This window comes from Cricetulus griseus, chromosome 4 (genome assembly GCF_003668045.3).
Source record: "Cricetulus griseus strain 17A/GY chromosome 4, alternate assembly CriGri-PICRH-1.0, whole genome shotgun sequence".
Taxonomy (NCBI): Eukaryota; Metazoa; Chordata; class Mammalia; order Rodentia; family Cricetidae; genus Cricetulus; species Cricetulus griseus.
This window is the reverse complement of record NC_048597.1, coordinates 222283057-222296443: the sequence shown is the minus strand read 5'-3', so window position 1 is coordinate 222296443 and position 13387 is coordinate 222283057. Positions and strand designations below refer to the sequence as shown.

The 13387-nt window shown below is 48.5% G+C and overlaps 1 protein-coding gene across 2 annotated transcripts in view; it reads right to left on the bottom strand.

Moving 5' to 3' along the window:
• Positions 1 to 964: 964 nt before the first annotated feature.
• Osbpl10 (oxysterol binding protein like 10) overlaps positions 965 to 13387 on the bottom strand; it is a 227022-nt gene continuing 214599 nt past the window's right edge. For both annotated transcript variants that reach the window (XM_027415312.2, XM_027415313.2), the window contains 5 exons: positions 11514 to 11991; positions 8617 to 8803; positions 6332 to 6514; positions 3850 to 4003; positions 965 to 2072 (listed from right to left, as the gene is read on the bottom strand). In XM_027415312.2, coding sequence (XP_027271113.1) covers positions 2028 to 2072; positions 3850 to 4003; positions 6332 to 6514; positions 8617 to 8803; positions 11514 to 11991 — 1047 coding nt within the window. In that variant the 3' untranslated portion in view covers positions 965 to 2027. The remainder of the gene's footprint in view (positions 2073 to 3849; positions 4004 to 6331; positions 6515 to 8616; positions 8804 to 11513; positions 11992 to 13387) is intronic.

Here is a 13387-nt window from a genome sequence, read left to right as displayed (position 1 = left end):
TATAAACTTATGAGTTCCCTTTCGTTTTATCATGAAAGGGTGCTGAATCTTGTCATGCTTTTTCTTCATGGGTTCAGATGACTGTAATTTGCCTATTAATGTGTGGCTTATTGCACTGATAACTTTTGACACACTGTGTATTGGACCACCCTTGCCATCTAAGAATAAACCTCACTGTTGTCATGTGTAACCCTTTCAAATGGGCTGTGGAATTTGCTGCACTAGTATTTAAGAATTTTTGAGCCAGTATTGATACAGGATGCTAGTCTTTTGTTTTGTTTTTTTTAATCTGTTCTTGCTTTAGTGTGGGGCATCATCTGGCAAATTAGGTCAGTCCAGAATGGCTGGAGTAATTTTAGAGTTTGGTACGATTCATCTAAGAGGCCATCTGGTCCTGGCAATTTTTTTTTGGTTGGGAGATCTTAAGTGGCTGATCCAATTTCCTTACTATTTATAGATCTATTCTAATTTCTTAGTTCGTGATATATTCCTAGTAGGATGTGTTTCCAGGAATTTGTTATTTCCATCCAGACATATTGTTCTTCCCAGGGCTGCCGTTTAGATATGGCGTCTCAATTGTGTTGCTTGGGTTGACCCTAAACATGGTACGCATAATCATTTGCTTCGATAGAATTGACAGTTGGCAGCACCTAAGAGATGCTGCTCTGAGGCGTTTCAATGTATTTAAGACAGTGTTGGGCTCTGAAGACATGACTCAGTATAAGAACTGGTGGTATTCAATTGCCAGCATCCATGTCTTGCTGCTTGCTCACAATCACTTGTAACTCTGCCTCCCAGGGATCCGACACCCTCTTCAGGCACTACACCTCCATGTGCATACATTTTTAAAAACGCTTAATATGGCTATTGTTATTAGCAGTACCTAAACAAGAAAAATTGAGATTACTCAGAGCCACCCATCAGAACTTTTAAATCCCGAAAAATAACACACACCAGGCACAAGAGTATTTAATGGAAATATATTTGTCTAATATCTACAAAGTGTCAACAGTTGGTCTTAAGAAAGCAGACAAAAGGCACAAAGTTAGTATTACTACAGAGAAGCATTCATGCTACTGGGTTTTATAAATATCATTGGAGTGGCACGGTAAGAAATAAATAGAGCACTCAACAGAAATCAAATGAGAGTCTCCGCCTCTTGATCTTGTTTGGTTCTGTGTTTGATCTCCTGTGTGAAGGCTGGAGACCGATACTCAGCTTGGACTGGGGGGGACTTGTGTGTCCTAGTTACAGTGGCTTTCTTGCTTTTTGGGTCAAAATAAAGAAAAAAAAAATACAGACTATTTGTTCTCTTTCCCCAACTAGCTAAGAGGCAGTGGTAGTCCGTGTCATGTACGCATGCGTGTATTGAACTTCCAGAGCCCTTTGTCATGACTGTGGGATTTGTTTTCTGCTGTGCAGAACATAGAGGCTCAGGCTTTGGGTATGAGAAGTATCAGAAAGATGGGCTAAAACTACCTGGTGGGTCTGGCTCTGAGTCCTCCAGAGCCGCTCACTTGTAGAAGGCTTCCACATCAGCCACCAGTGGCTTCCTGTCCCCTGCCAAGGGAAGGCCCACTTGCTCTTTCCTGGGTGTGGACTTGGATCCTAACGATCATCAGGTACAAGTGGACACACACCCCCTTCTCAGACAAGAGACTTCAGTTGGCCCTGCCACTTCAGCTTGCATTGGGACAGGAGTTGGGTGAGTGGGAAAGACCTTCATATGTGCAAAACTACCTTGGCAAAGTGAAAAATAGAAAACATCAAACCTTGTGAATAAAAAGGAGCTCAAGATTACCCAGGTCAGCCTTGGCAGGTGCAGTGTATGCACACGGGCCTCAGCGGGCTCTTGAATAAAATCCTCAGGCAGAATTTGGGGTGCATGTTTCACAGTATCTAACCCCGCTGCTGTCTGACTTGAATGCTAACAAGAGGTTCAGCAAATGCCAACAGAATCTTGATACTGTACCACTTTAATTCCTACAAAACCAGGCCTATTGAGGGCAGCACTGCACCTCCACCCATCAGTGTGTCTTCCAGAGGGGGTTGAAGTACACCCAGCCATCACCCTGTAAGAGAAGAAGGAGGCTTGACAGGAGGACCTCACAACAAGCAACTGAGAACCAAGGACATCTCCCACCCAGCCGCCCGATACACGGAGACCACAAGACATGGGCCAAGACCTGATCCCAACAACTCACACCCAAGCCATCTTCCTCAACCCTGACACTCCGAGCTTATCTCAAGATGCATTTCCCCTTGCTCAGCTGGGCTAAGAATATGCATTTGCAGCTGGGTGTTGGTGATGCACGCCTTTAATCCCAGCACTTCGAGGCAGAGGCAGGTGGATCTCTACGAGTTTGAGGCCAGCCTGGTCTACAGAGTGAATTCCAGGACAGCCAGGGCTACACAGAGAAACCCTGTCTCAAAAAGAAAAGAATACGCAATTGCTTTTAAAAGAAGTCCCATGGAACAACCAAAATAAAGGGGGTTTTGACAGCATCTACCTAGCTAACGTGGCAAACAAGAATTCCAAGACAGTGGCGGCCAGAAGAGAGGCAGGCTGGGTGAATCCACAGCAGACAGGAAAGGGCATGCACACTGAGCGTGATGTGGAAGCCCACCCACCCAATGAGGCTTTTTTGGCAGGTGTCTGTCAGTGCATCCAAGGACAGACGCTGCCTGTCAGCCAGCAGGCGAGGAAAAGATGCAAAATGGTATCTGTAAGTGGGTGACAAACCAGAAGGGAGTGTACAAGGTGGAAGCTGACCACCCTGGTGTCGGGGTGACATGTGTCTGCAGTCCTCCTGTTACAGACATGTTGACCCCAGGGATAGAACTTCAAGAACAGATTTCCACTTAAGTTCGGCAAGCTGTCTCAAAGACAAGACTCATCTTAAGGAGGGCTTCAAAGGATTTCTGCCACCTGAGTGAGGCCCCCACACAGTCTCCCAAGTGCTGTCAAGTCTGAAGTTCCAGCCCCAAAATGCAGCCTGCCAGCCACAGCCTCACCCAGGCCACAAGTTGCCCTAACTCAGGACACCACAATCTATCCTCATAGCAGGAGTTAGAGATTAGCAGCACCTGGCCCACTGATCAGTTCTGGTTGGCTCTTGGAATTTAAATTTGTATAAACCCTTAGCATCATGCAAATATAAGCTTGTGGCCCCGTCTATGCAGAACCATCTTGTGTAAATCCATGCTCCCCATCCTTTACTGCACATATGACTAGCTGCCTCAAGTGCCTGCCACCCGTACTTGCCCACTATGACCTGGAACTGTGAGAGCCAAATAACCCTTTCTCCTCTAAGTTGCGTTTGTCATGGTATTTTATCACAGTCCCAGGAGACAAGACTAAGGTTGACCTCAAACGGACACACAGTACATTGCCTGCTTCCCAGTTGGGTGGGGATAGGGGCAGTATTTTAGGCTGAGGGCTCTACTGAGCTCTGCTAAGTATGTGTGACTCACAGAAGATGACACTCTGACAAGTCTCAATGGAGCAGCTTAAAGGTCACCCAGATGTGGAGGGGGAGTAAGGGGAGGACCTCCTGGCTAGGAAAATAGTGGTAGAGCAGATCCACAGTCGTCGTTGTCCATGTCTCCCCACACACACAGACACAACGCTGGCCTGGCTCCCCAGAAGGGTTCTGAATGGAGGAACACTGCAAGGGAAATGTCAGCTGCCTACTTCTTCCTTCAGGACGGTGTGAGGTCCCAAGACCTTATTGGGAAAATTCTAACCCAAAGTCTAACCTAAGAGTCCAAGCCAGATCCACACTGTTCCGGCTCCACCCAACTGTCCCAGCAATAAAAGCTGAGGTGCCCTTGCTCAAAAAATTTTACCTCCGGGATGAAGTACTTGGGCTGCCATGGTGTGCGAAGGGTCTCCCGTTTCCGTTCCTCCATCCTCTGCTTCTCCTCCAGGCGCCGTTTATGCTCTGTGGCTGCATCGATGTCCCCAAGCCGCAAGTAATGAGTGACTTCTTGCCAGAGGTTCCTAGGAAGACAAGTAATAAAGGAAACCATCAGGAGGAGCCAGCTATTGAGAGGACAGTGGCCAGACAGGGACGGGTGTCAATCCAATCAAAGTGTCCTGAAACACAAGAGCCAGGGGTGGAGCCAGGGCTCCTTGGTTACACATCTGCTCCTCTACGCTACCTATCCTCAGGCTCTGGGTCAAGTAGAAAGAGCAGGCAGAGTACTACCATCCCCACCAGGGACAGCAAGGCGTGCACAGCTCCTACTAGGCCCCCATCTAAACATTTTCAAGAAACTCACTTAATCCTCATGACGCAATAACACAGGTGCCTATATAAAATTAGCAACTATATTTTGCTGAGAAATCTAATATCAAATGGGTGTGAGAAACAGACCCTCACTAAGAAAAGCCCTGAATGGCAAGCTAGGGGGACATGAAGGGAGTGGGGGATACCTCAGTGGGTAGGGGGGGTCAAGAGGTTGCCAGAGTAGCACAGGATGTGGCGAGAGTGGCATTTCCAGACCTGCCTCTGATCCAAGACAGGACCTTTGCTCGGGCACAGATGGACAGGCAGTACTTCAGGTCGCTCCTGGGGTAGTCTGCCCACGGAAATGGCTGGCACCACAGTAGAGACAGGTTATACTGAATGTCCCTAGGGACCTTGTGTGACTCACAGGTACATAGAGCAGCCACTCCATGCCTCAGGTGGATTCATACTTTGTTACTTTTTTTTTTGTGATAGGGTCTTAAGCTGTAAGTCTGAGCTGGTTTCTAAGCGTGGTTCCTGCCTCAGCCTCCTGGGTGTTAAGTTACAGGCAGGCATGTACCACCACACCCAGCCGTGTGTTTTGTGTTTAAATACATACGTGGGGAGAAGAAAAGGCAGCAACTCCTCTCTAACCTGCTCTCTGCAGGGTTCCGAGTCCTCAGAGGCAGTGCGGCCTGGTGGTGGGCTGCCTCCTTACCACAGCCCTTCCTCTTCCTGGTGCCACTGCCCAATGGTGGGGGGGGGGGCACGATGAGTTCATGATGCCATGTCAGAACAGGGAAGCTTGTATTTGCTATTCACCGCCATGAATAGGACTGGTTTTTCAAACCAATACCAGGGAGAGGGTCCTGCTCCTACATCCTGGCATTGCTTCTGCTCAGTAAGCCCATCTCCCATGCAGCTCTCTGCTCTTCAGTGCCAGCAAAGCTTCCACTGCATAGACAGTTTCCTCTTAGCCCCACCTGGTAACGAGCAGACTCAGATTGAAAGCAGGCCTTAGCAAACATTGCCCATGAAGGGCCAGATAGTAAATCTTAATGGGTCTTGGTTGCAGCTAAACTCAGCTGTGGCAACAAGAAGGTAGTCATAAACAGCCTGTCAACTATGTACTGCCATGAGTGAGCATGGCTGGTTTTCAATAAAACTTCATTATCTTCAAAAAAAGCAGCTGGGGTGGGGGGGGGCAGCAAGATGGCTCAGTGGGTAGGGACACTGGCACCAAGCCTGACAACCTAAGTTGGATGCTAAGAGCTCACATGAAGGAAGGAGAGCAGTCCTCTGATCTCCACATGTGTACTATGGCACAAAAATGCCCATATACTTATAAACGAATATAGGAAAAAACACCTGAAACTTTTTTTTGTGACTAAGCCAGGGATCAGTTGGGCCCATAGGCCTCATTGGCTAATATATATTGAAATATCAAAATACCTGTCATTTTCAGTGACCAGATGATATACTATATAATGGATATACTAATTAAGTTGGCTATTTCATAATTTACTTACCCATTGTCCAAATGCTGGGCAAGTAGTGGTTTCTTAAATTGTTTTCTCAAAATGAAAATAAACTCGTTTGAATCTTTTCTGTATTTAATAATTTTCCATGTCAATGGATAGATTCCCCAGAAATATAATACAAGATTAAAGTGAGCTCATGTATTTAAATCTAATGGTCTCTGAGCTGTACCTGCTTCTACTAGGAGCATAGGATGTGCCAGCACTCAGTATTTTAAGGATATTGTTTGTGTCAAGAAAGAAGAAAATGTTCACTGCTTCCCTGCATAGTTCTTTCAGTTACCAGCAACTCTGATTAATTTGCAATCAACCAATAATATGGCAGTTGGGTTGATAAGCTTTTTCAAGACAGGCGGCACAAGTCTGCCAGATAGTGGGGGACAGTTAACTCTTTAACCACCCAACTGACAGTGACAAGGGTCTATCCCCCAATGGACCCAACAGGGGAACTTCAAATGGCTAAAGAAAGCTGACTTCTGGTCCTTTGCTATTAGCTATGCTACCGAAGTTTCCCCTGGGTCCCTCAGTGAAGGTGGGGGCAGCTGAGCTGGACAGGCATACCGGGACTCCATGGGCCCCTGCTTCTCCAGAGGCCTGAGCTTCTTAGGGTAAACAGGCAGGGCAGTTGTGTCGATGACTTTGGTCTCCCCGTTGCTGTAGGTGAACTCCAAGGTGCCATTCCATTCCCCATGTGCTTTGCAGATGATGGTGTTGGTTGGGTTGTGTTTCACTTCGGCTGTGACCCTGAATTAATGAAGGAGTCAAAAGGGAACTCTGATTCAGACACTTAAAGGCGGCTTAGGGAGGAGTGGCTTTGCAGCTTGGTTCAAAGACTGGGTTTTAAAAGAATTTGCAATATTCTTGATGAGAACAAGAGGGTGGAACGGGTGTAGTGGCTCATTCTTGTAACCCTAGCACTTAGGAAACAGACGCACGAATGAGGCCACCCAGGGTACGGTGTTAATACACAACACCGTCTGTCATGAGTGTAACCCAACAGCAAAATAAAAATATACTCTCTCCTCCCCAAATAGCATCCCCTAGGGGCTACATTTTTGCCACAGAATGAGCAGGGAGAACTTTCCCATCCTTCAATAAGACCTTTGGTTCTATGCCAGGCATCACTGTGCATGCCTGCAATCCCAGCACTTGGGGCAGGGACAGGAGGACTACAAATTTAAGGCTGTGTGGCAACTTGTCTCAAGAATAAAGTAAGCTAACAATCCAGTCCCAGTCATTTCTGTGTGGGGGCAAGCCTGGGCTGCTGACACTCCCCAGAGTTCATGCGTCTCCCCAGGACCCACACCTTCCTGATGAAGGCCAAGCCAAACCTGGTTTCCTGACACCAGCTGCCAGTTTCTGTCAGCACCTGTGGGGGACGGCTGAGATGGCTCACCAGGAATGGGAGCTAAGCCATGCCAGTCTGGCAACCTGGATCAGGTCCCCAGAACCCATGTAAAGGTAGAAGGTGAGAACCAACTCCACAAAGTTGTCCTCTGACCTCCACATGAACACCATGACGCCACACCCATGTGCATGCATACACATGATGATGGTAATAAAAGGCTCTCGGACACCGCCAATCCTCTGCCTGACCTGGAGAACCTAGGGCTCTGTGTCTAAGTGGGAGAAAATGCCTCTGGAAGCCAAAGTCCTCAGGACCCAGTAGCCCAGCTTGTACTGTTTCCAGCTTGCTTTTTCTATTTTTATTTATTTAAACTATGTGTATTTGGGGGCAGTGTGTACACGCTGGGTGTGAATGTCTGTGGAGGTCAGGGCATCAGATTGCTCTGAGCTGGCTCAAGTGTCCAGTTTTCAAGTGCAGGCTTGGAAGCCACCTCTCTTGGCCTAAGAGCCATTCAGGTTCCTAGTGGACAAGCCTACTGGTGCAAAGTATGAGCAGTGTGCTGGCCAAGGCTGCACAATGGGCTGTCCGTGGGGAACACACGGCTGCATGCTTTTGATGAATCTGTCTTTCAGCGGCCAACATGACAACTGAATGCTGGCACGAAACCCAATCAGCTTCAGCTCCAGTGCACAAGCTACTACTTCCAGCAGAGTCCAAGAAGCGGCATCTTGGGGATTTGAGGTCTGCATAGTGGCAGGCTTGCTCCAGTCAGGATGTTAGAAAAAGTCTGCCCTTCCTCCAATGGTGACCTCTCCTTCAGTTCAAGGCCTGGTGTCCCAGCTTCTAAGGACAGAGGCAGTCTGTGGCTTGGATGCCCAGGACTCCAGGAGCTGAGGCACAGGGACTGCCACAATGTCCGTGCCTGTAGAGCATTACACCATAAAGTGAGGGGCTAAAAGGCCAGTTATCCTCTACGTGTCTTCTGCATTACCACAGACTGCCCATAAAGGATGAGTAGGTATGGCCTCAAAGCCTACCCTGTGAAGAGGGGGAAAGAGGTGCCTTTCAAACAATAACTGTTCACTCTATCTTGATGGTTGAACCATCTACTGAAATGCTGTTGTTTTGTAGGGTAGAGTGTACTGGGGGTTTGAGCCCTGGGCTTTTGGAGATAGTTTGGATAACATAGTGAGACCCTAACCTGGAGTTTGCTGTGCAACCCAGCTGGATTGGAACTTGAGATTTTCTTGGCTTGCCTCCAGAGGACTGGATTTATAGCTAAGTGGTATTGTGGCTGGCTAGAACTCAATCTATTTTTTTTAAGTAACAAGATCTCGTGTATCTCAAGCTAGCCTCACTAAGTACCCAAGGATGACCTTCTGATTCTCCTGCTTTTGCCTCCCAAATGCTGGGCTTACAGGTGTGCCCACACCACACCTAGTTTCTTCTAAAAGGGTGAGAGGACTCAGGCACAAAGAATCCTGTGGCCACTTCTTACCTGTGGACCTTCCCGCCGTAGAAGGGCTTTGTGTGGAATGTCACGGTGGCAGAGTACCCGGTCTTGGCACAATTGATGTTGACCTTCCCTCCAAGCTCCACCCATGGGACAGTGAGGATAGAGCGGGCGTAGGCACTGGGCAGCGTGAAGACATAGTCTTCCCCATGGTCCAGGAGCCGAAGCACACCTCCAGGAGAGACAGAGAGTCAGGCCAGCAAGAACAGGCAGAAAGCGTGAAAGACGGGAACACTCAGACCCAAGAGCGTCCTGCAACAAATGCCATGCCTCCTACCTCAACAGAGCTCTGTGCGCTGCTGTCTGCACCACGCAGAGCTCTGGGAAACACCACAAGCAAGGTAGACCTGCTCTTTGTCATACGAGCGGACATTCATCACTGAGCAAAGACACCATCGTGACTACGATCAAGGCAGTGGGGGAGAGGTGACCAGTGCCAAGGAGGACCCTATCAGGACTTGTTAACCTAGAAAAGGAAGATGCCTCAAGGAAGGGGCATTTGAGTAGGTATGAGACAGGTGCACAGGCCCACATATGCAATTCTTGTGGTGACCAAGGGCCTGTGTGAGGGGAGGGGAGGTGTGCAGGGGTGTGGAGCAGAACAACAAGGAAGGAAAAGGCTCCAGTCTTGGTTTAGGGCTGCTGGAGTGTGAGGGGACCCCATGAACAAGCACCCGGCCCTGCGTATATCTCCTGGCTCCCCTTTAGAATTGAGACAAGGGCACCCACCATCAAGGGTACCATGAGCTATGCAGATGGCAGCTCGGTCCTTTAACTGGGTTGGATATACATGACCAGAAGTGGTTTGTGGTGCTCCCTCCCTGGTCGCCAGTCTCCTGAGAGCTTTGTATGGTGCCCTTCAGGCCTCACTACGTCCCACAGGACAGGGGGGATGATGGTTTCAATGTAAGCAGGAGACAACTGATGCTGGAGACAGAGCCCAAGGGACACTGCCGCTCCCGAAACAAAGATCTAGATGGGAGAGCAGTCAAGGAGAGGGAGAACAAAGAGTGAACATATACATGGGGGTAGGCCTGCAGTGCGGGGAGAGTGACGTCAGCTCTCATTCTGTGTATCTTGCAGTTCCAGGAGGTACAGTGCACACAACACACTATAGGCTCTCAACTACAGCCATGAGGGCCCATGTGTCTGCTTCTGTGAACCCATGGGGCCAGTAAGCAGCTCCCTCCTTGGCCTCTGTATCAGCTCCTGCCTCCAGGATCCTACCCTGTTTAAGCTCCTGTCTTGGCTTCCTTCAGTGATGAACAGTGGTGCTACAGTGTAAGCCTAATAAACCCTTCCCACTCCACTCTGCTTTTTGGTCATGGTTTTCATCACAGTAATGGAAACTCTAAGAGAGATACCCTTCTGTGGAGCCTCTCCAACTCTGTTAAAGCCTTCACACCCAACCAATGGTGAGCCTACATTCCTCTTCTATACTCTCTCCACTCAGTTCGTAGCTACATGCCCTTCCAGTTGCTCATAGCAAAAACCTCACTGAGAGCCAGCAAGGTGACTCAGCAGACAAAGGTCCCTGATGACAACAAGACAATATGAATTCAACCCCTGGGTCCTACGGGACTGGAAAATGGACTCCTGCACACTATTCTGACTTTCATATGCTCACTGTGCCATGTATGTGTGCATATATGTGTACACACAGATATGTAGAGATAAGAGAACCAGATGTGGTGGCTAAAGCTTATAATCCTAGTATTTGGGACGCTGAGGCATGAGAACTACAGAAAATTCAAGGCTAGCATGGCGTACAAAGTGAGGAGCAGGCCAGTCAATACCACAAAGGAAAATCCGCTCTCAGAAAACAGACAACCCTTGCAAATTTTTAAATTGCAAAGAAAACCCACCTCCGTGACCCTTGGCTCTCACAGGCACACCTTCTCACCCCTCCTTACCTCAAAACACAACTGGATTGTTGAGGTTTAGACCTTAACAGTCCCCTACAAACTCATGGCTCTTGACCTGAGTTCAATCCCCAGGACCCACATGGCAGAGAGAACTGATTCCTGACAGGTCGTCATCTGACTTTCACACGTGCATTATACACAGACATACAATTAATTACATGTAATTACACACATGTAATTATAAAAAGCTACATAGCAATAAACCATTCAAAGGTCTATGTATAAATGGCCTTATTCCTTTCCCAGATGTAAACCTACAACTTTTTCTTTTCTCAAGACAAGGTTTCTCTTTGTAGCCCTGACTGTCCTGGAATTCAATTTGTAGACAAGGCGAGTCTCAGAGATCCACCTGATTCTGCCTCCTGGGTGCTGGAACTAAAGGCATGTGACTCAAAATGAGTTAAATAAGCACTAATGTAAACACAACAACTTCACAGGCCTTGTTGGGTTTCTTTCCTCAGTGAACAAACCATTCACAGCTCTTCCCTAGGAGAAGGTGTTGTCCATCCACCAGTGAATGATCAGCCCGTTCTCACTGCAGCATCCCCAGCACAGAGCCAGAGACTCACCTTGAGGGACTGTTCCCTCTTAGCAGCTTTCAGTAGGGCAACTGTTATCCTCATGTCTGGGAGCCAGAACACTGGTGAGGGTGAACACATTTAGGGCCACATACTCACGAGTGTTCACACACTTAGGGCCATCCATAGACCATCTAAAGAAGAAAGATTCTGGAAGGCAGTGTGTGCAACTGCACTTTGTGTGAGCCAGAAGCTGTGACCCATCCCTTCCACCCATCACCTAGGACCACTGGGAAATCAGCCAAGCTGGTCCAATATCCATCCCTCTTCCCACCCTCCTACCCCCATTTACAAATAAAATGTGTGCACAAAAGCATCCATTGCTCATCTCAAATGCAAAAGTCACTGGGTAAGACCTGATTCCGTGATGATGGCTTACCTTCGCCTATCATGGAGACCCCCACAGACATGCCCATGAACTTGCTTTTGGTCCATACATGAGTGTTGACACAAAGTCTCTTCTCCTTGCACTCACAGTAGAAGCAGGAGATGGGTGGATGATGGGACACCTGCTCAGCCACAAACCTGAGCTTATAGCTTTTACAAGGGTCTTCAGTCATAGGGTGCTCATGACAACTAATAGAATGGGGAGAAGTCCGCTTTGACTTGACTCTGTCCTTGGGAACCTCCCAGGAGCAGTGAAAGGTCTCGCCGATAATGGGGTTGTAGGGCTTCTTGGCCAGGGTGCCTTTTCGGCCCTCATGGAAGGCTGTAAGATAATATTCGACAAAGCTAATGACTCTCTCTTCTGGCGTCGCCCCGGCAGTGATGGCCAGCAGCAAGTCGGGGTGCGCCATGAAATCTGCATACATCTCCAGCAAGGACCGCTTCTCCAGAATGAATGTGGGGAGCACTACCTGCACCAAGGACACAAAGGCAACAGGGGTTTGTGAGTGCCTGGTCTGAGGAGGGGCTGCAGCCTCTGCAGGGTCATCCCCAGAGGCCCCAGCTGGGAGTGAGGCTCAGTGACAACTCAACTGGGTTAGGAGTGACAGTGGTCAACCTAGCTTTGTGCATAGGATGGTTCTGAGTGATTGTCTTCTTACCTGAATTAATACCAGAGCACAAGCCCACTCAGACTCTCTTTCTGTCTCTTTCCTAACACACATCTTTGTAAACTCCTTGTGTCTCTGCTAACGCATGTCCCCAGCCTATCCTTGTCACTGAAAGGAGAACAGCCGAGGAAGGCAGTTTTTTAAATTATTACATTTCATTTCTTTATTATTGTGGGGACACACACTTGCCATGATGTACATGTGGTAGCCAGAGGGTGACTTGCTGGGGTTGACTCTCTCCTTCCGCCACGCGAGACTGGGGGTTTAACTCACATCCAGAGGTTCGTCTCAAGGGCCCTGACTTATTAAGTCATCTTTTCAGTCCAGGAAGGCTTTTCTTATCCCTCCTCCCCGCCATCAACCACAGGACACTGTCTGCTTCCACAAAAAGGGCCACTGTGTCCTGTTGACTGAGGAGACCAGGCAGACAAGGTCTCACCACCAAGAGTGTCTACGTGGGATGATACTAGAGTGGTATGTGAAACCAACACATCGGGCAGGGTCCCAGAGATGAGGCCCATCTGCCAGCAAGTGCCACAGAGCCACCCTGGAGAAGAGGAAAACCCTAATTGCATCTATGGAACTGCTCCATGGGGCAGGATCTTGGGGAACCGGGATATAACACAGGAAGTAGGAGGGGCTTAATTCACAGCATCATCTGAAAAGAGAGTCTTTGTTACAACTTGTGACTAAAGGAGAGGCAAGAGTGGGACAGATAAAGAGATACCAAGTCGGTCCAAAAGAAATCCAGTGGTCACTCTAGGCCTGAACTCCAAATACCTACAACCCACTAACCAGGTCACTTCAAGCAAGCAGAGGTCACCTGAACCTGTTTCTTCCCATTGTCCTGGGGGCCCTGCAAAGTAACTCCTCACCAGGCATCAGTTCCTGCTCACTGAGGCAGGGGAGAGAACAAGTAAAACTATGGAGACATGGGAGGAAAGGGGCCCTCAGCACAGAGTCTTGAAGACTTGGTGGCTGAGAATCAAGACTCCAGGAGCACAGTCCCTGCAGGCCAGGATGCTGAGCAGGCTGTCAGCACAGAGCCAGAAAGCCAGCTGAAGGCCCCATTGTATGGCCAAGCCTAGGGCCTCGCTCCTCTCCCAAATATTTTCTGTGAATCGCATGAACACGATTATTAACTTTATTGAGTGTGGGTGTCGTAATTCCTATATCCCTGAGATCTCTACATTTTCCT